Here is a 20,607-nt window from a genome sequence, read left to right as displayed (position 1 = left end):
TGTGGCTCTTGTCAGCTCCCTCCACCCTGGCCAGTTTTGGTGGGAAGGGTTGGTCTGGCGGATGAAAGACGGAGATAGGAGGGGGGACAGGGCACACTGCAGGACCTGGCTGAGGGAGAAGGTAGCCTGGGCAGAGACCCGCAACTTGATTCACTCCAAGCCCTGCTGCTGGAGAAGAGAGAAGATGGTCTAGAAATGGGTATCTGATGAGTTCCTTGGAGGAGGTGCCTGGTTCAGGAGCCAGAACAGACAACTGCTTCTGCCTCCCTCCTCCCCACTCAGGTGCTGCTGACTCCACATTAGCAAGGTCCAATTAGTGTCAGGCACAGCTTGTTTACTGGACAGGGACCCTCCTCTGCCTTCCACAGTGGCTTTTGGTGGGATTTCCCTGATAAAGCTGCCTCTGCAGTGCAGTGGTAGAAGAAATAGCTTTTGAAGGATTTTGGAGGGTATATGCTGCTTATCTTTCACTGTTCTGTGGTTGAAATCCATCTCCTAGTCTCAGTGGCTGCTGTAGCCTCTGTTCTTCCTCCCTGCCTACCTAGCTGAGCAGGAATTAGGCAGAGGCAGCTCCACCTGGGCCCTTGATTGGGTTTTTCTTTGCATCTTTTGGGCTGTTTTCTCTTTCCTGGTTAGAGTAAATGACTAAGAATTAGGGTCCTTGTTTGGGCAGGGGTGGGACTCAATCTGGGATGCAAGGAGAATGGAGGCAGACACCTCCTTGGTCCCTGTGCCAAAGGGTAGTCAATGATGAGGGACAGGGGTCTCCTACCAAATGCTGACACTTCTGGCTTCCTTACAACCAGCAATGCAGCCAATGCCCAAAAAGCTGCTTACCAAGAGGGACCCCAGAGCTTTGCTGTTAAACGCTTTATTTCTCCCTCACTGTCGCCCTCCCTTTCCCAGAGCAGGCACTCTCCTGTCCTCCCACTGTAGCTCCAAGAAATGCTGTGGGAGAGGGCTGGTAGCCTCCTTTCTCTGCTGGCTCCCAAGGGAAGGGTGCTCTGCCTGTGAGGGACAGAGCTGCTGGGCAGCCCTGCTGCCTGATGTGGGGAGGAGAGGGACAGGCTTTTGGAGCAGCACACCCAGGGTGCCTCGTCATGAGCAGTCACTCGACCAATGCTATGGTAAGGAGATGGCTGGGGTTAGAGAGCCACCTCTGATGCTACTGTATAGGACAGAGGGAGCACGCCCCTGCTTTAGAGAGCCGTGTCCTCAGACTCAATGCGGGGCCCAAAGAGCTTCTCTGCAGTTGCCTTGCCGTCGTACTTGGGCAGGTTGCCACCAAAGTCTGCTGGCAAAATGTCAGCGTCGATCTCCTGGTAGAAGGACTCCAGCTCCTCCCCATGCACAAAGACCTGGAGGGAGATGGGAGTGACCCTCAGAAGAAAATCAGAGCCATTCTTCCCAACCACTGTTTCACCCAGGGATGTGCCTTTGCCTCCACGTCCCTTTCCCACACTCACCCTTTCCAGCAGTTTGCTCTTCAGGAACGGTTTGACCACATTGTAGGTGGTGGTAAAGTACCAAGGCTGATGGATGAAGTGGACGGCCTTGAACCTTGCTGGAAAGGAGTCCTAGGATCCAAAACCAAGACACAGATGGTTACAGATGATGCTGTCCACCCAGATCTGGGGAGGCAGCAGCAGTCCCCCTGGCACTGCCATAGCTCTCCTTGCCCAATCTCCCTTTCCCTGTTTGATGGCTCCTTTGTGTTCTGACAGAGGATTGGCTGTCCAAGTCCCAGGAGCACCACGAAGCTGAGGAGCCTCCCAGGTAGCACATTACTCCCACCCCATGAGAAGGACCACATCGCTGCAGTTCTCCTTCCCTGGAGAGAGCTGTGTCTTTGGCCTCTGGCCCAAGGACAGAAATCCTGGAGTGCCTATGAGTCTCCATCCAGCTTGGATGGGGCTGGTCTGAGAGGCTGGTGAGGAAAGACCTCCAGGCCATGCCACAGGATGTTGCAAGTACTGGTGGTACTGCTTCTGGACAGACTTGAGAAGACAGGGAGATGGGGTGGGAAAAATGGGATCCATTTTACAAGGATTAAGCCAATTAGCTGGCAAGGCAAGGAAAGGGTGATACTTTCTCATTGTGCCAGTGTGGTGGCAATTCCAAACCCTGATGCCTCCCTCCCCTGAGCACTGTTCCACCAGGGCCCTCTCTGCCACTACTGGGTACAAGACTTGGCCACCTTACCTGCAGCATGTCCACCATCTTCTTGAGCTCAGAGGGTTTGATCCCTGATGCCTGCTGCATGGTGAAGCCCTTGAAGTTCTCAATGATGCAGAACCCATTGATCTGGGTCTCTTCATTTTCCAGCAGCTTCTCCAAGATAATACAATAGGCGCGAAGAATCTAATAGAGAGGAGAGACAGCAGGATCTTGTATGAGGTCTCACCTCTGATAGGAATCTCCTACTGAAACCAGGAGGTTGCCAGCAAGAGTTCTGTGGAGTGTTAGCCAGGGACTGCTTGTCACAGCCAGCCCCAGACCTTCAGAGCAGGGAAGGGCATTTCAGGGGATGCTCAGCCACCACCACGTTCCCTTTTTAAGTTAGCAGCATCTCAGATCTGAGTCAATGGTATGTTGCAACCAAATTCAGCGCTGACCAGGAAACTGAGCTGAGAGAAGCTGTGAGTTACATGCCTGGAACACTCTTTGCCAAGTAGCCCTGTGCCTTGGTTTCCTCCTCTGCCCTGTACATCCCTCCTTTCTGAAGGACGTTGATTTAATGGTGGTGGTGCCTTTCTGCACCCCATGTTACCTGGGCTGGGGGATGTACACCCCAAATTTGGCCTGTGTTTTGCACTGCACTTCGGGAAAAGAAAAGGAAACCCTTTGAAATGGACCATGCTCTCCCAGGCTTCCTCAAAGGATAAATTCAGAGGGCTACTGATTGGCTTCAACCTGGATAGGTGGAGGCTGTGTGTGGACATGTGCATTTGTGTGTAAGGACACTGTGCTCAGACCTGCCAAGCGGGACCAGCCTGGGAGCAGAACTACTCTGCTCTGGGAGTGATGTCTGAGGTGGACTGACCTCATCGAAGGTGATCTCCTCGTAATCCCAGTTCTCAATGTTGAAAAGCATCACCACCCGCCCGTACTTGTCTCTGCTGGCCAGGATGCCAGGGTAGCCGGCCTCGATGGTGCTGCGCACGGCCTCGGGGCTCAGGTTGTCAAAGAGCTCAGGGTACTGCTGGCGGAAGTTCACGTAGCCTAGGGAGAGGCAGAAATTGAGAGGACAAGGGCTGCTTGCCCAGCCTTGGGAAGTTGGGGCAGCTGCCAGCGATGGGATGGACTGGCAATGGTGAGATATTGGTCCTGAGCCCCAGAGCTGCAGACAGGCTGTGCCTGGGGTTCACATGGGTCAGGTCTCCTCCAGCAAAGGGGAAGAAAAGCAGCTCAGCAGCAAACCAGTGCCAGCACACTTGGTGTTACCCTCCCCTTGCTAGGAGCTTCTCACATCTGCCTTTTCCCCAACATCTCAACAAGCAGATAAAGTAATTTCCCCCCTCATTTCCCTTTTCCCCTTCATCACCACTTGGGTGACATCCCCCAGCAGGCCTTCCTTGGCACCCTACGGGCACAAAATAGGGAATTTCATCCTGGGAAAATGCAGGCAAACAAAACAGCTCGTCTGGGAGCCAGCAATGATAATTACAACTCATTATCCCCCAAGCTGACACAAAGAAAAGCAGAGCTGGAGCCAGGCAGTTCCCAGTCAGCAGCCACTGTCTGGGTTGCCCTCCTGCTCCTCCTCCATCCCTACGGGTCACTCAGTGTGGGGAGGGGGTTCCATAGGCTCACAACCTGCCCCCAGCCCTTGAAGTGTCCCAGGGATGCTGAGCCCACCAGGCACCGTGCACAGAAGCATCAGGGGGTGCAGGAGTGGCTCATTCCAGGGGTACAGAGGGGTGCGTATAGGGCATGTATAGGGCATGGAGCTCTCTAGGGGATGCAGCCCAAATTACCTGGGTTTTCTGCAAAAGTGAAACATCCTGCCATCACTAAATGCATTTTTTTCTGTTTTGTTCAGTAAATTGGCAAGGCATAGGATTGTCCTGCTGTTGCAGGATACCTGGCATCACCCTCACTTACTTCTTTCCCCATCTTAGCTCTTTATGAGCCCCCCCCAGCCCTCTCTTTTTATCCTCTCTCTTCATCCCCTTCCCATGCCAGGATCCTGCTCTGCCAGCACAGCCCAAACCAGGGGCCTAGGAGGCACCAGCACAGAACTGGGGGCTGCTGGTGGATGTGTACCCCATCCTCCCCCAACATGACAGCCCTAGGCCCCTCCACACCTTTCAGCAGGTCATAGGCCCTGTGGACATCGAACTTGCGGGCACGGATGAAGCGGAGCAAGAAGGAGTCGTCCTTCCCTTGCACCTTCTCAGCCACCGCCTTGCAAACGTCCTCCCCACCCGCCCGCTCCTGCACCAGCTCCCGCAGCGCCTTCACCGCCACTTCCCTCTGCTCCTCGGTCTCGTTCAGCTCATCCTTTGCCTGGGGGAAGCAGAGAGAGCAGCCTGCTCAACAATGCCCCACACAGTCTAACCCACACACATTCTAAAACCCGGGGTAAGGCAGTCAAGCTCCTTGCAGCATCTCAGCACAGAGGACAGGGTCACCCAAGTCCCCTACTTGGAGACATCGGGGTTAGTGCATTCCCAAATGTAAAAGCTGGTTGAGGGTCTCTGGCCCCTGAGAAGGAGCAGGAGGCTCAGGATGCAGCTGCCCCCCACTCCCTGCAGCCCCCCCTCACCTTTTGCAGTGTGTGTGCGGGAATCTTTTCACACTTCCCAAAAACAGGGCCATGGTCCTTCGTGGTGAGACGCTCCAGCTTGGTGCGCAGGGCCTGCTCCTCCTCCGAGACAATCCGGAAGGTGCCCGTCTAGGGAGTGAGGAATACATGTGGGGTCTTCCCTGCCAGCCCCCAGCTCCCTGCCCCACTGCAAGTGTTCTGGGGTAGGGAGAGCCTCCATGCATGACGCAAGAAAGTGCAATGGGATGGAGATGGACTGTGTGCTGCCCAGGCTCCCCACTACGGGTTGAGAGCAGCTGAGGGGACAAGGGCTGCACAGGGCAAACCCCATCCCAGCACTGCATGGAGGGGATGCTCAGAGCCTGAAGGATGGGGCAGTGTGGGGGCAGTACTCACAACCGCAGACATGTTGTTCTCTGTCCTCCGTCAGCTGCAGGACACTGTGAGAAGGAAGGAGGAATCAGCAGAAGTCTCTGCAGCACTCCTATGCCCCATCCCTTGCCCCTCTTGCTCAGGGGTAGAGGTGGGTGCCCAGAGGAATCCCCCAACCCTCCTCAGCTCCATCACCTACTTCCTGCCTGCGGAGGCTGAGCAGCTTGGAGAAACACCATGGATGTTTGCGAAAACAGCTTAACAATGTGTGTAATGATCATATGATATCTTCATATGTTTTTATCACTCTGCCTTTCCTCTGAAGGTTGGGGACATGTCATGGGGAACCCCAACAGCCTGAACTCACACCGCAGTATTCTGTCTCAGACTGCCTTCACACAGGCAGAGGTGAGCACCCAGCTTTTCGCCAGGCAGCCAGCTCATCCTTTTATTGCCTTTTATTTCTACTACCAAAATAAATAATATTCCCAAAATAAAAAATTATCCCTAAAGTGTATCCCAAACCCTCGAGTCCAACTGCTCCAGCCCAGAGCCCATCACCAGCTGCAAGGCTGTACCATGATCCTCTCGGCATCTTGCCAATGCAGTCTGGGTGATACACCTTGTTCCCATCCCTCAGGAGAAGGAGGAGGGCTGCCTTCCTCCAGTCTCCAGCATCTCCCCTGCCTATGCCCAGCTGCAGCACCAGCTCTGAGCTTGGGCTGTGCAAGGGATGCTTGGTTCCAGCACTTGGCTTGACCCCTTCCCAAGGGCATTCTCTTTCCCTCCAGCTCCTGGAGAAGGGACAGGCATCCCCTTTATCCAGGCAGTAAAACCAAGCCAAGCCCTGGAGGTACCAGGTTAAGCAAGGGCTGGATCACAGTCTTCAATGCAGTCCTTTCAGGTGGAAAAAGTCCTGGATACTCACCAGGAGGAGAAAAAGCTGAACCGTCCACAGAAGGTCAGTGCACGGGGCTGAGGTGGACGCTGGGATGGTGAGGCCGGAGTGGAGCAGCAAGAAAGCCGGGTGAAAGCTTTGTAGAGTCACCGGGTTGGGATTAGACCGTCACAAGGCATCAACTCACTGCAGCTTTGTAATTAAATCAGCACAACCCAGGCAAGAAACCCCATTAAAACATTACAAAAGGCAGCTGAGGAGAGGGAAGGAGGGAGCTGGGGCTCCACCAGCCAGCAGGAGCGTGCGTGGAGAGGCGGGCTGGGATGCCCAACCCGATTAACAAAGTATAAAAGCTTCTTGTTGTGTAACTCGCTCATTAGCACGGGACAGGGGCAGAGGCAGAGGCAGGTGGTGGGCAGCCTGCCATCCCAGTCTGCATCCTGGGGAGAGTGGGACAGGTCTTCCCCCAGCTTCTGCCTCAAAAGCCCTGGAAAGGTCCTGCTGTGAATTTGGCAGTGTGGGCAGAGTTCAGCAGTGGGGACAGGACCGTGGCAGAGGATGTTCCTGGGACTGGTCCCTCCTGGGGCTCTCCAAATCCTCCCCAGTGAGGCCACCCAAACCAGCATCCACATGGGGCCCCTTTCAGCTTTAAAGATAAAAAATCATGACCAGAATTTTTACATCCTCAGGTGATTATTACCTGCTTAGAGCTCTAGGAACTGGAACCCATTCCTCCCCCAGGGTGATGCCACAGACCTGTGAGGGAGGGGAGCCCTGGGATGTGACAGGGACTATGCTGAGTCCACATATGAGTGCAGCAGGATGGCAAAATGAGTTTTTCTGGGGTGCCCCAGCATGCTGAAGCTGCATGTGGCAGGAGAGCCCTTGCAGTTTTAACTCTGGGTTCAGGATTGTGGGAACCAGGTGAGGATGTGGTGAGAATGGAGCTGTGCTCAAGCCCAGGAGAGGAGCTCAGCTGGCCTCATACAGCAATGGGGATTTTGGGGAGGTGGCAGGGCAGGGCTAAATACCAGAGCAGGACTGAAAGGGCTTACACAAGGCATGTTTTGTAATGCCTCTGGGATTTACGGATTTGGGTTCCACACAGGGTTGCCCTGCAAATAGAGCTGAGACCCCAGTGTGAGGGAGGGAGGAGGAGGAAGGCACGAGACTCCAGATGAAAGGCAAGGGTGCTGCTGAGGAAAAATTAGGACGTGTGCCAAAACCCTGAGCAATGCTGCCATGGCCAGAGGCACTGTGCACTGCTCTCCAGAGGAGACCCCAACCCACCTATCCCCCTTTCAACACCAGCCCTGGTGAAAGGCTCTACTTCCTTCTAGAGCTCGCTGGACCTTTATCTGCAGCCCAGCAGGCAAGACAGTGCATAATGGGGAGTTATTGTCAGTGTAGGGGTTCCCCAACAAACCCAACAGTGCTCTGTAGGGGTGGCAGAGAGAACCTGTGATCTCTGGGGCACCTGGGCATCCTGGTCATCAGAGATGAAGGAGATTTGCAGACACATGTAGAGTCCCTGGCATCACCAAGTGCTTTTTCCTGGGAAAAAGGGTGTCAAAGAAAGGGGTGGCAGCACCAAGGGGGACCCACCCCAGAGTGCTGTGACGAAGCCCTAAGGGGATCTCTCTCCCATGTCTGGTTATCCCCTTCCCCATGTGCCCTGGCCCTGGGCAAACCCACTTCCCTCACTCGCAGCATCAGCTCCCGCTCCACGTGAGCATGGGGCTTGTGAAAGCCTCCATGCTGTGCTGGCACTGGATCCTTTGGCTAAATCCCGCTGCTTAAGGGCGGGCTAAACTTCCTGGTACGCCCGAGGCAACCCCTCACAACCCCCGGAATTAAGGTGTTTACTCAAATATACCTGCACTCCACGTGGGTGGCACTCGCGGGGCGGTGCTGCTGATGCAGGGTGGCCCTGAATGGGCACTTTGTGCCCAGTACCCCCCCCCCCCCAAGACTGCCCATCCCACGTGCCTGCACCCCACTCCATACTTCTTTAACTTCACTAATTTACTGTGCAGTGACAGCACACTGGAACAGATTGTCAAGAGAGGGTGTGGCATACCCCTCACTGCATATATTCCAGAACCTTCTGGACGCACTCCTGTGTCCTGTGCTCTGGGAGGGCCCTGCTTAAGCAGGGGGGTGGACCACATGACCCCACTGCGGTCCCTTCCAAACTGACCCACATTCAGCGATGTCGCGCCCCGCGGGACTCGAACCCGCGGCCGCGGGAGGGCCGGGCGGAAAGGGAAACGCGCGCCGGGGGCGGGAGCTGTTTCCCGGGTGACGCGCGGGTGCTTCCGGGCGGGAATTTCGGGGTGACGGAGCCGCGGCCCGGGTGTCCCGGGCGGCGCCTCGGCCCCATGGCCCAGCGCATCCTGTCTCTGGCGGCCGAGGAGGGCCCCGAGCGGCTCCAGGAGGCCCTGCAGAGCCTGGGCGAGGCCGAGGTGCCCGCAGGGAGCGGGGGATGCGCCGCCCGGGCAGCTCCGGGCGCTGGGGGTCTCACAGCGGATCCTTTTCTTGCAGCTGGGCGAGATGGTGACCAGGCAGGCTCTGAAGGGGAAGGAGACGGCGGCTCTGCTGAGAGGGATCTTCAAAGGTGGGTGATGTCTGAGCTGCGCCTTGAGGGCAGCCAGTGCTCAGCAGCACAGGAAGGTGTCACTTCATTGGTAAAAACCCGCTCGTCAGGGCTCTCACAGGAAAACACATTAAAATACACATAGCAGATAGCGAACTGGATTAATATAGTTGTGATGAGCCCATGGTAAGTGGGATGTACTTCTGGGAGCCCTTAGATAGCTTGGAGTAGGACTGAGCTGGCCAGCTGAAAACTAATTCCCAACTTGATTCTTCCAGACATTTTGACAGTTGCTGATCTCCAGCAGCAGGTTGAACTGTGATAACACGGTTCAGTGCTTTGACTACTTTATCTAAGAGATTCTCATTTCCTGTGCTCTGTTTTTTTACATTTGTTTTGTCAGATAGATAAAATAGGGAGTTACAGTCAGCTGACAGTTTATCCCTGCTGATTTCCTGTCATTTAGCAACATGTTGTTACTTGCATAACTTTTTTTCCATTCTTTCCTTTCTATGTTTATTTGTTGTAAGGCTCCCCCTGTTCCCAGCAAAGTGGTGTTCTCAGGAGACTCCAGGTTTACAAGCACTGTGTCCCATTAGTGGAGTCAGGAGACCTGCATTTGGGCAAGGTGTCTGAAATCATAGGATTGCTGATGCTGGAGGTAAACCTCCTTTGGGCTGGCTTTCCTGGGCTCTGCTGGGTATCATTTCATATGTGGGTTGAGATACTTCACTAATCCACTGAGGACAATGAGTTGTGTCCTTTCCATAAATTAGCTGGTGGTGAAATTCGCTCTGAGTGTGAGTTTGATTTTTTTATAGTCTTAAAAACTCCGAACCTATAATGACATCATCTTGATTTACTGCTCTGTTCTATAAAGGACAGCACAAAACAGAAAACTCGGGGCTGAATTCCAATTTAAGGGGAGCGTTTCACTCTAAGAAATGTTGTTTTCTGCTGGTTTTTGGTGACAGTTTGGATGCATATGTGGAATTCTGTGCACAGGCTCAGGCTCTTTCCTGTTGCATGTTCTCCCAGGCCCGCCAGCTGCCAGGCCATGCATTGGCTGAGCTTGCCAACCTGTTTGTTGATGTTATTAAAGGCGGGAGCCTGTCTAATGGGAAATCCTTGGAGCTGTTTTCCACAGTTCTCACTGCATTGGCCAGTTCAAAGGAGAGCCTGGCATATGGGAAAGGTAACCCCTATCAGCTCCTTCCCTGCACCTTGTTCTTCTTTCCTCTGGAACCAGCTCCTAAGACCTTTGGTTTTTCAGGTGAACTGAATGGGGAAGAGTTTAAGAAACAGCTGATAAATACCCTCTGCTCCAGCAAGTACGTACATCTGCCACTCTTAGTTATGTGGCAAAAAATTGTGTTTCATATTGTGCTTTGAAAAAGGCATCACCATGAGCTGTGTGTCCTGTTCTGTCATCTTTGAAACTATGTCCCAGATCCTGTGAGAGCACTGCATGAACTGGGCTCAGGAAATGCTTGTTTTCATTTACTGTCTTGGTATTTGTTATTGTAAGGGCTGGGGCAGTTCAGAACCATTGTAAATGTGGGTGGTTAGAGTGGTGCTGATTTCTGGTGGAAATCTGGCTTCTAATCTCAATATCAGAACATAATGCTTGCTCTCACTCCTCCAACATATTTTTATTTCACCAGGTGGGATCCTCAGTGTGTGATACATCTTGCCAACATGTTCAGGTAATTCTTTTTCCTTTCAATATCAAGAGTGCTTTGTGCTGTAGCCATGTTCTTGTCCTATTCCACACATAGTGTGGGGCAAGTACAAATAGAAGGACTGACCATACCAGGCACAGCCCCATGGATGGTTGTTTGATGAACATCCACACCAGATCCATCTGGATACAAAACACAGCTGTGCAGGCATGTCCCAAGGGATGGGCATGGCATTATGGTTTTTATTCTATGTGTGAGTGAGTCTTGGCAAATTAACAATTTATTAATGAGAATCTTTGACTCAACAGGGACATTCCCCTATCAGGAGAGGAGCTGCAGTTTGTGGTGGAAAAGGTCCTTAGGATGTTCTCCAAATTAGACCTGCAGGAAATTCCCCCTCTGGTCTATCAGCTGCTGCTACTTTCTGCAAAGGTAAGAGCTTATTGGAGCTGGATTTCCTCTAAGCTGATACAATCAGAAAAAAATGTCTACACTGATCTACAGGCTGGATTTTGACAGGGTTTCTGACTGTTCCCAAACCATGCTGTAGGGACACAGCAGGACATCAGTAGGTTTTCTCTAACTGCCTCTAGCTTGAAGAAGCTGACTGCTCAGAGAAAGAAATTATCTTGATCTTCCTTGTGGGAAAAGAAGGAAACCTTTGGGAAATAAGGGATGAGCACAGAGCTAGGAGACAGTGAAGAGAATTTGTGTGTTCAGTGATCTTAAGTGTGGGTTTGCTCACTTTCAGTGATCTGTGCACTATAATAGCTCATGCAGTGTGACTGTCTGCTGGGCTGTAGTCTGACTTGTACTGGGAATGTGTCATTTCCTGTGCTCTTCCTCCAGAGCAGAGACTGCCAGGGACATCTCTGCCCTTTGACAGGGTGATCTGGCTCTTCTGCTTATTTTGTTTGTGACTGAGTCAATGCCAAAATGATCCAATCAAAGACAATTTATATGTGTGTTCCAGTAGGTCATTTGCTGCTGGCCAAAATATATTGTTAGATTTAAGGTTAGGAGTTTGAAAGCCTTCTCAATTGATTAAAACATAAAGGATCCTTTCTAATTAATAACAACTTCAAGGAAAAAAAAAAGAATATCTGAAAGCTTGAATTTCTTCCAGCTCTTGGATAAGTGCAGTCAAAAGAAATATGCAAACTGGAAATCTGAAAATGAGCCACACAGGAGCCCTCCCCTGCCTCAGCAATTTATGGGGGGAAATGAAGGATACCATTACATTTGTGATAGGTGTGGGAATGGAGTGTAGTTCTCTAGGATACTGCGGGCCCTACAATAACTCAATGTAATGTTCTGTCTTCAAGGGCAGTAAGAAGTCTGTTTTGGAAGGAATCATCAGTTTTTTCAATCAGCTGGATAAGAGACAGAAGGAAGAACAGAGGGTACCACAGTAAGTTCTTGTTCTGTCATCCCCTTTCTGTACTACCTGGGTATTTATAGTCACCCTGGTCCTGCACAGGGCTCCTTGAACTTTAATTGTTAAATGTTGTACAAATACATTCTCCTGGATCCATAAGAAATTATTTATGGCATTGGATGGCTTGTTTTTTTGTGATAAAACTTACAGGTCAATGGACCTTGAGGTAGCCACAATGCCCCTGGACCAGCTCCGCCACGTGGAAGGCACCGTCATTCTCCATATTGTTTCTGTAATCAACCTGGACCAGGACCTAGGCGAGGAACTAATCAAACATCTGAAGGTATGGCAAGATGGAGCAGGAACTGTCCTTGAAGATGCTAAAGGAGGGTTTTAAAAACTTGATCTGGAGAAAGGATTTACTAATTTTTATCATCGCAGTCACCTTCTCTTTAACAAGTGCTGTGATATGTTTGAAGAGACGTTCCCGATGACTTCCTGAACTTGCAGGACACTTCAGCTGAGGATAGCAAGCTTTCTGACTGTTACTTGCTGTTTTCTAGACTGAGCAGCAGAAGGACCCTGGTAGAGCCCTGTGTCCCTTCAGTGTGGCTCTTCTGCTGTCAGTTGCTGTAAAACACAGACTGCAAGAGCAGGTATGTAGGTGATAAGCTTGCAGAGAACTTCCATGGGGATACACTCTGCACTCTTTGTAAAGAAAAAGAAGCCTGGTTAGGTAGTAGTCCCATCAGAATTAGACTTAAAATGGTTTCAGGATGCTTGTGGAGAAGCAGTTAGATCATTGGTGTGCTGTACTGAACACTAGAAAAGACTCCAGAGCAATATCACATTTTGCCAGAGCAGTGTTTCCTGTGGGTTGGTATTGTAGGTTGAGAAGGAACAAAGTCTTTTTCTAATGTTTTAGCTCTGTGGTGGCCACATGAAGAGCATCTGGCAGCAGGTTACGCTCCTTGAAGCATTTAATGAGGCTCGTGTATTTGTCCTGAGAAAGAAGTGAGTTAAGATTTTTGGCAGGAGTTCTGGAACTTGTGCTTTGGCTGGTGCTCTTACTGGAACATACCCAAGACTATACAGGTCCCATTTCAAAGATCATTTCCTCACACTTGATGATTTTATGTTCCAGATATTTGATTTCTTGAAAACATCAATCACAAGAAGCTGCAAGGACCTACAGTTCCTTCAGGCCTCCAAGTTTCTGCAGGATTTGTTTCCTCAACAATATGATGTAAGCGCTGTAATTCTGGAAGTGGTGAAAAATAGGTGAGTTGTTGCCATGTGCTGCAGAATATTCAATGGGCTTTGGGAGGGGGGAGTTTCAGCCTTGCTAAAGTACTCTGGGATGCTAAATACCAAATACTGCTGACCATGTGCTGACAATGTCAAAATCCAAAGTTTTTATCCCGGTTTTATATTGGTGAATTAAAAAAAAAAGGCAACAAAATGCAGTTGTACAAATCTCCTTTTACCTCAAATCTTAGAATGTGGTGGTACAAAGGACTAAACTGATCAGGACCTGATCTGTTTCTTACTGAAACACTTACAGCGTGAGTCATGCTGCTGCCTGTAGTTTGTGTTCCAGTTCAAGGGATGTTCACTGTTTTCATCCTCCACATGGTTAGTGCTTTAAACATGCTGTGGGATAGCTCTGTCTGTCACTAGTTGTCCTTTAGTTTGATGGGAGGCATTCTTCTGTCTTTCTCTCTGGCTTGAAGATCTTATGATCAGTAGGATACCTTTGCAAACTGACTGTGGCCTACTGTTATGTTCAGATCAGACCTGAGTGCACATTATTCCCTGTAGCAAGGAGCCCTTTGGACTGGAAAGGAAGTCTGATGGAGAATCAGGACTGCAAGAGGTGGTGTGCTGACCACCTGTCCCTCAGTCTAAAGACAGTCACAAGGTTGTGAGGGATGCCATCCTCCCTGCTGTCCTCAAGTGTCTCTCACTGGTGCTTTGGACCCTGGACTGACTGCAGAAGATTTTTACCTTAGACTGCTCTAATCTAAACTTTTCTGTGACTAAGTTGTTTCTTTCCTGGTCCATTTAATATTTTCTTCAGTGCATTTGGCTGGGACCATGTTACTCAGGGCCTGGTGGATCTTGGCTTCAGTCTAATGGAATCATATGATCCAAAAAAGCCCTTTGGAGGAAAACCTGCTGATACCAGTTATGGCCTTTCAAAAATGCCAGCCCAGCAGGCTTGCAAACTGGGAGCGAGCATCCTACTGGAAACATTTAAGGTAGTGTATGTTTTGGAGAGGTTTTGAGGAGGGAGGGAACTCTGCTCTTATTCTCTCTTGGTAAATGGTGTCAAAACCTTGTCTGCTGTATCCATCATTAGTGTTTTGCAAACAATACTTGATTTAGTCTCCTGTTTGCCCTCTCCAGCTGGAAGACACTATCCTCATAAAGACCTAATCCTACTCTGTTCCAGCTACCATGGTACTTGTGTTATCCCCCATTACAATTTCCAAGAAACTACAGAGAAGGTAGAGGAAATCAGAGGTGCAAATAAAGTCTGATAAGGTGGGATTGAAACCCACTCTTTTTCACTGGATTGGTAAATTTGCATCCCACAGATGATTTGCCCCATTATGTTCTGAGTGTACTATGTGCCTCTCTGATGTGCTGGTTCTGATTGTCCTGGGATGAAATCTGAATTATCTGTGTGGATTTAGCTAAAAGGGACTTCTGGTGATGATTTCAGTTTACCTGTTTTGTGAGGTACAGGAATATCTTAAATTTATGTCATTTTGACTTTTATTTATTCTTTCTCATTTCAGGTTCATGAGCCCATCAGAAGTGATATTCTTGAGCAGGTTCTGAACAGAGTCCTCACAAAAGCAGCATCTCCTGTCAGTCACTTCATAGGTAAGAGGAAAGGGAGAAAAATGTGCCCTGTTCTGTGGACAGTCACAGCATAGCTCCTCAGAAGACAATACAGAATCATAGGATGGTTTGGGTTGGAAGAGCCACCTAGTCCAAATGTCCCTGTAATGAGAGGAACATCTTCAAACAGACCAGGTTGCTTAGAGCTTGGTTCAAGCTGACCTTGAATGTTTCCAGGGATGGGGCACTCACTACCATTTTGGGCAACCTGTAGCACTGTTTAACCACCCTCATTGTAAAAAAATTTCTTCCTTATACCTAGTCTGAATTTACCTCCTTTTAGTTTAGAACCATTAACATTTGCCCTATCACAACAGCTACTGATAAAATGTCTGTCTTCATCTTTCTTATAAGCCTCATTTAAGTACTAAAAGGGTGCAATAAGGTCTCTCCAGAGCCTTCTCTTCTCCAGGCTGAACAACCCCTGCTCTCTCAGCCTGCCTCCATAGCCACCTAAGCATTTTTGTGCCCTTGCTGTGGACCCTCTCATCTATGTCCTTCTTGTGCTGAGGACCCCACAGTTACTCACAGTACTCCCAGGGCTTCTCACCAGAGTGAAGTGGAGGGGGAGAATCCCCTCCCTCAACCTGCTGGCCATGCTGCTTTTCATGCAGCCCAGGATGCAGCTGGGTTTCTGAAGTTCCTGCTGAAGTGAGCTGAAGCCAAGAAAATCAGTTGTTCCTTCTCCTCTTACTAAGATATCAGCTGCATCAGATAACCTTGCATTCATCACAGGTGAAAAATACGCTTGCAGGCAGTTGCCATGGAACAGCTGACGCACAGAAAGTCGGTATCCATCAGTCTGTAACCTGTTCCATGTTCCTAGCCTTGCCTTCCTCCTTGTCCTTGGGCAAGTGCTTTGGAGCTACTGTGGCATTCAAGAGGTCTGTACTGCAGCCTCTTCTCTTACACCTCAGTGCCCTCTGGTGGGGTGAGGCCCTTCAGCCGGGCTAGGAGCGTTTTATGCCTGGTGCCTGCAGCAGAGCTCAGGTTTTCAAAGCTCATCCTGTCATGACCTCTCCTTGTAATGGAAGGTCTTTAATTAGTTTGTAGTTGTTAGCTCTGTAAACATCTTTGCTCAGATTTTTCTGGCCTCTTGGCATCAGCTGCTCCTTTTGTCCTTCTGTTTTTTAGAGTTGCTGTCCAATATTGTTATGTCAGCTCCTCTTGTGCTTCAGACTTCATCCTCCAAAGTCACAGAGACCTTTGACAATTTGTCCTTTCTGCCCATTGACACGGTGCAAGGGCTCCTCCGGGCAGTACAGGTAAAGCTTTGCATTTCTCCATGAATATCCTTGCTAGTTTAGTTTCAGCAACTGCTCTGGGCCACAATTATATGCGTGATCTGATAACCCTGCTCATAAAATAAGTCTTCATACTGTGCTGTGGGTTGTTCGGTGTAGCATGGAACTGTTCTTCAAGCATGGATTTGCATGTGCCCTCTAGCAAAAAGCATATGGTGTGATCTGGCATGGGACCAAAACTGCTCCGTGCTGACCTTTCATCTGGAAGATGCCCAGATGCTGCACCCTGTAGAAAACTAAGTATACAGTGTTTAGCTGAACAGCTGTAGCTGTCACATTGATTTTTCTCCTTCCAAGCTCCATGTCAGTATTTCTCTTTGCCTGGGCTGAGGTATTGCCCTGGTGTTAAACTTTTACCTGCTTTGTCCAACCTGTGGATAACAGTTCTTTTCCCAAACCTTGCACTGTGTCCTCACTAACCTGCTAAGTTGTCTCTCTGCTTTATCTCTCTATGGGTTTTCTTTTCTATTTTGAAATGTTTTGGTTCTCCTACTGCACTGACGACAGTATTGGAAATGCAGGGCCAGATGGGCCTGAGGAAGATGAGCTCATGTGCCCCAAGGGCTTTGGCATGCCTTAGTGCTTTTCTCTCCAAAGGTTATTTTCCTTTTCAGCCTCTGCTCAAAGTCAGCATGTCGGTGAGGGACTCCCTGATACTTGTTCTCCAAAAAGCTATCTTTTCCAGGTAAGCTGGGAAGAGGATGCTTTGAAAAAATTTCTACAACTAATTTATGGTTTTGGAGGAGAAATATATTTTATTTTGGCAAAGTGTCTTCTTACTGTATTCCTCCCATAACTATATGGTGACATCTCCTATCCCTTTAGCCTAGGACTGTAATACAGTCACAGCTCTACTGAACTGAGACACAAATCCCAAGCTCCAGCTGAATGGGCTTTGCAAATTCAGAAAGCTGTTGGGAACTCCCAATAAGCAGGCAGTAATTCAAACCAGTTTCAACATGTGTCTATGCAGCTGAGTACATCCAGGTGGAAGGAACCACTGATCAGAATGCTGAGCTGTCACCTTCCCTCTGATTCCTTACAAGGTGGTAGAGAAGTAGCCTTGTTATCTTGGTAATGCTTTGAGCAAGCCATCTTGCTGTGATCGTGGATTTTGTGGGGCAGTGGCTGCCCGGTTATGAATACAGAATTCAAAATTTAGGATTATTATTCAAGGCAATGGACTTGGTCTTGGGAAAGACCTGGGACATCTGTAAGCAAAGCAAAACACCAGGGTTTTGTTAGGAATTTTCCTACTCTGAGGTCTGTGAAGACTCCTCTGTTCCAACTTTCAAGGGATATTTAATACTTGGGTCTTGGCCTGGGGCTCTCCCTCAGTGTGAGCATTGCAAGGACAGAAAGGAAATTGAATATTGTGAGAGTCTAGAGCAAAGGAATTCCCAGCAAACTGCCAAGCTCTTGGCTGTCAGGGACTGTGCTGCCCTTTTGGGGAATACAGTTCTACTGGGCCCAGTCACTCCATATTTGTGGTCTTTTCTTTCATGGCTAAGTTGATTTTGTATTTACTTCTGAACATCTTGCTTCCATGTTTCCTTATGCTTCTTCTTTCTGTCCTGATTTCCAGGCAGCTTGATGCTCGTAAGGCTGCAGTTGCTGGTTTTTTGCTACTGTTAAGAAATTTTAAGGTCCTGGGCAGCTTGTCCTCTTCCCAGTGCAGCCAGGCCATTGGTGCCACTCAGGTAAGTGCTGTTCTGCAGTCCCTGGTGTGGGCATATGAGAAAGTCTCGTGTCTAATATGCACTGTTTGAAAGAACTCAGGAGGGGAGTGTTTCCCTAAAATGGAAATACAAGTTCAGTAAGGATTAGTCCTGGAAGGAAAGCTTTGGGAATTGCAGTGTGCAAAGAGAAGCTGGTCTAGGAACATTGCTGCTTAGGAGTCACTCTCTCTTACAGCACCAGTATTCTGGGGAGCATTCCCCCTGCTCCATGATGATGATAAGGAGCTTGGCAGTACACTAAGGACTATTTCAATGATTGTTCAGGGTCCATACCCGTTACCACCTTGCCTCTGTGTTGTGACATTTGAGACTGTACCCAGTATAATGTGACTAATGTTCCCTCTCAGGTCCAGGCAGATGTTCATGCCTGCTATAATTCTGCAGCTAATGAGGCCTTCTGCCTTGAAATCCTGGGCAGCTTGAGGCGGTGTTTGAGCCAGCAAGCGGATGTTCGACTCATGTTATACGAGGTAAACGTGGTTTCTTCAGTCTCCTTTTAAACAGCTCTTCTGGAGTCAGGTTCTGCTGTAGCCACAGGTAAATAATGATCACATTATTGTGCAGAACAGCCTATCAGCTCAGTTATGTTCTTCTTGGGACCTGTGTACCAAAGGCTATTTTTTTTTCAATCGTTCTGCTTTTTATTTTGGAGCACTGTAAGCCCAGGAACATGTTGATGTATCTTCCTTAGCTCATGCATTACTTAAGAGCAAAAACATGTCTGTCTGTCTTCCTGCATAGAGTGGCCTAGGAAAAGGGAAGCATGTTTGCTGTCCAGTGAGGAGGACTAGTATAACAGGCACTGGATAGACACAGAGCTGTTGAGAGTTAATTATGGGCTCCAAAGAAAACCCTGATTGGAGAGTATGGAGAAACTTCCTTAGAGATTGCATCAGGGATCTGTCTTTTCTCCTCTTCCTTCCCAAGTTTGTATAAAAGCTCAGCTGTCCCTTAGATCTTTTGTGACAAATGTCCTGTTATAAGGGGCCATTTTTGGGTGCATATGTTAGCCCATGATACAACTGTGAGGTAACACCTTGGAAAAAAAATCCTGTTCGGGTCAGAGAGATTTTGTTTCCTTCTTGGCTTGGTTGGATTGATTTGTGGTGAGCTGTAAGGTTTAGATGTGTTCATCACTGTTGCTAGAAAACTTCTGCCTGCTTTATCCGTCCACTGAGTTTTCTCAGTCTGCAGGATTTGTTGCCTCCTACAGTTTCCCCACTGGCTTGTTTTGCCTTTGAAGCAGGATTTCACAGTTTGAAGTTGGATGTAGCACTAGTGTTAAATAGCAGTGAAAGTCACTCTGGGCTTGATGCCACCACTTCTAGGGAGACACAGCTTGAGAGGGCCCCTGTGAGGAAATGCATACTCTTTCTGATTCATACCTTCTTTCTGTGGTGCCTTTGCTTTGCCAGGTATGGAGTTCTACACTGAGCACATTGTTACTTCCTCATGGTTCCTTGCAGTGCCAAAGTGTCATTGCTGTCTTAGGACACCAACTTACTATGCCTGTGGTTCATTTTCTCTGTTATGTCAACCAGTTTATCCTTCCTTCCTGTCTACAGGGTTTTTATGATGTCCTTCGCAGGAACTCCCAGCTCGCCAGCTCTATAATGGAAACACTCTTGTCCCAGGTAAAGTCCTGCTCTGTGGTGTGGCTGCAGGGACTCTAGGAATTCTGCACTGCACGCAGCATAACAAAAAGTTCAGGTTAAATATTGGGGAAAATAGTTCTTCCATACATTGGAAACATGTTTAACTGCTGAAAGAGCAGACTAGGTAAATGTCTGGAGACAGGTTCATATCCTGTCACAGGGTGGAAGATCTCTTGGAGCCCTTTTCAGCCCTTCAGGTCTTAGGTGCTGTGGGAACTGTGGGCCCTGAGATGTGCTTTATGTTCTCCCTGTTCCTTAGAAGTGCACAGCAGTTACCCTCCCATACCTCCCCAAGGATATGTGCTGACACAGTAATTATTATTGCTGTCCTCCCATGGGGAGAATACCCAAGTCCATGTAGGATATGGGAGGATTAACTCATCCCCCAGCAGTGTTGCTCTTGGCAACAAGACAATCACATTTCCTCAATCCATTGGACAGGCTGTGCTTTCTTTGAGACAAGTAATTTTCTTCCCTTTAATCATCCATATAGTTCATGCTGACTAATTCCAGCTTTCCCATGATAGTACAGGGTCTGAGAAAGGAATATGAACAGAGCTAAGACAGTTTTTGGGTAACAGAGGGCACTTAACAGGAAGTTGGTGTATATGTATAAAAATTTAAGGCATCGTTATGTATCTATAACTTCCCCTATTTAGTTCTGATCCTGTATCAGTACTCAGAGCATATATCTTTCCTGTGGTGCCAACAGCCAGGAATTGGTGCAAGCATGGTCCCTGATGGGTTTGTTTTCATGCCAAGTGTAGCTTCCACAACTGTGTGCACCCTTAGGCCAAGAAGGTGGGTACTAGAACAGGGCACTCAAGTCCTCAGGGTTGGTGCTGGGCAGCAGCAGCAGCGGTTGATCCTTGCCATAAAAGGATAGGTAACACTGCAGGTGGAGTGCAAGTGGTGTTACATGTTGAGGCAACACAACAGCAAGTGGTCAGATTATTTTACAGCAGTGATGTGTCCTGGCTGAGAGACACATGAGCAACTCAAAAAGGGATTTTAATCACCAATAGAGCAGATGACATGGCTCACGTATTTGTACTGTCCCATTATTACAATGCCAGCTTTTGCTCTGTAGAACAGGGTACAAAGCTTATTGTATTCTGTTTTCAAACATCCTAAGAGGCTCAGTTACCAAGTAACTGGTTATTTTTATTTCTTGTTTTCTGTGATAGATAAAGCAATATTACTTGCCCCAGCCAGACCTCCTGCCTCCACTGAAACTGGAGGGATGTATTATGGCTCAAGGAGATCAAATCTTTCTGCAGGAACCATTGGTAAGAGCTATGTTGC

General features: G+C 48.9%; 2 protein-coding genes across 4 annotated transcripts in view; one reads left to right on the top strand and one right to left on the bottom strand.

Moving 5' to 3' along the window:
• Positions 1 to 409: 409 nt before the first annotated feature.
• On the bottom strand, positions 410 to 8,136 carry RLBP1 (retinaldehyde binding protein 1). Its single transcript, XM_071568937.1, has 10 exons — positions 8,119 to 8,136; positions 7,498 to 7,592; positions 6,069 to 6,174; positions 5,165 to 5,208; positions 4,769 to 4,897; positions 4,308 to 4,509; positions 3,044 to 3,222; positions 2,203 to 2,361; positions 1,467 to 1,577; positions 410 to 1,358 (listed from the first exon to the last, which is right to left on the bottom strand). Exons 4-10 carry the CDS (start codon positions 5,174 to 5,176, stop codon positions 1,200 to 1,202), a joined length of 951 nt encoding a protein of 316 aa, XP_071425038.1. The 5' UTR covers positions 5,177 to 5,208; positions 6,069 to 6,174; positions 7,498 to 7,592; positions 8,119 to 8,136; the 3' UTR covers positions 410 to 1,199.
• A 230-nt stretch (positions 8,137 to 8,366) lies between these two features.
• The window catches only part of FANCI (FA complementation group I), a 24,416-nt gene continuing 12,175 nt past the window's right edge, over positions 8,367 to 20,607 (top strand). For 2 of the 3 annotated variants that reach the window (XM_071568055.1, XM_071568054.1), the window contains exons 1-19: positions 8,367 to 8,503; positions 8,583 to 8,655; positions 9,165 to 9,295; positions 9,673 to 9,829; positions 9,908 to 9,965; positions 10,299 to 10,340; positions 10,625 to 10,748; positions 11,642 to 11,727; positions 11,905 to 12,037; positions 12,258 to 12,350; positions 12,839 to 12,975; positions 13,775 to 13,955; positions 14,499 to 14,586; positions 15,739 to 15,869; positions 16,523 to 16,593; positions 17,494 to 17,608; positions 17,995 to 18,117; positions 19,213 to 19,281; positions 20,490 to 20,591. In XM_071568055.1, the coding sequence (XP_071424156.1) occupies positions 8,420 to 8,503; positions 8,583 to 8,655; positions 9,165 to 9,295; positions 9,673 to 9,829; positions 9,908 to 9,965; positions 10,299 to 10,340; positions 10,625 to 10,748; positions 11,642 to 11,727; positions 11,905 to 12,037; positions 12,258 to 12,350; positions 12,839 to 12,975; positions 13,775 to 13,955; positions 14,499 to 14,586; positions 15,739 to 15,869; positions 16,523 to 16,593; positions 17,494 to 17,608; positions 17,995 to 18,117; positions 19,213 to 19,281; positions 20,490 to 20,591 (1,998 nt within the window). In that variant the 5' untranslated portion in view covers positions 8,367 to 8,419. Of the gene's footprint in view, positions 8,504 to 8,582; positions 8,656 to 9,164; positions 9,296 to 9,672; positions 9,830 to 9,907; positions 9,966 to 10,298; positions 10,341 to 10,624; positions 10,749 to 11,641; positions 11,728 to 11,904; positions 12,038 to 12,257; positions 12,351 to 12,838; positions 12,976 to 13,774; positions 13,956 to 14,498; positions 14,587 to 15,738; positions 15,870 to 16,522; positions 16,594 to 17,493; positions 17,609 to 17,994; positions 18,118 to 19,212; positions 19,282 to 20,489; positions 20,592 to 20,607 lie in introns of those variants that run through there. The other variant, XM_071568056.1, reaches the window with a different exon arrangement.

This window comes from Pithys albifrons, chromosome 13 (genome assembly GCF_047495875.1).
Source record: "Pithys albifrons albifrons isolate INPA30051 chromosome 13, PitAlb_v1, whole genome shotgun sequence".
NCBI classification, from domain to species: Eukaryota; Metazoa; Chordata; class Aves; order Passeriformes; family Thamnophilidae; genus Pithys; species Pithys albifrons.
The sequence above is the reverse complement of the archived record's forward strand: the minus strand, read 5'-3'. Positions and strand labels throughout refer to the sequence as shown.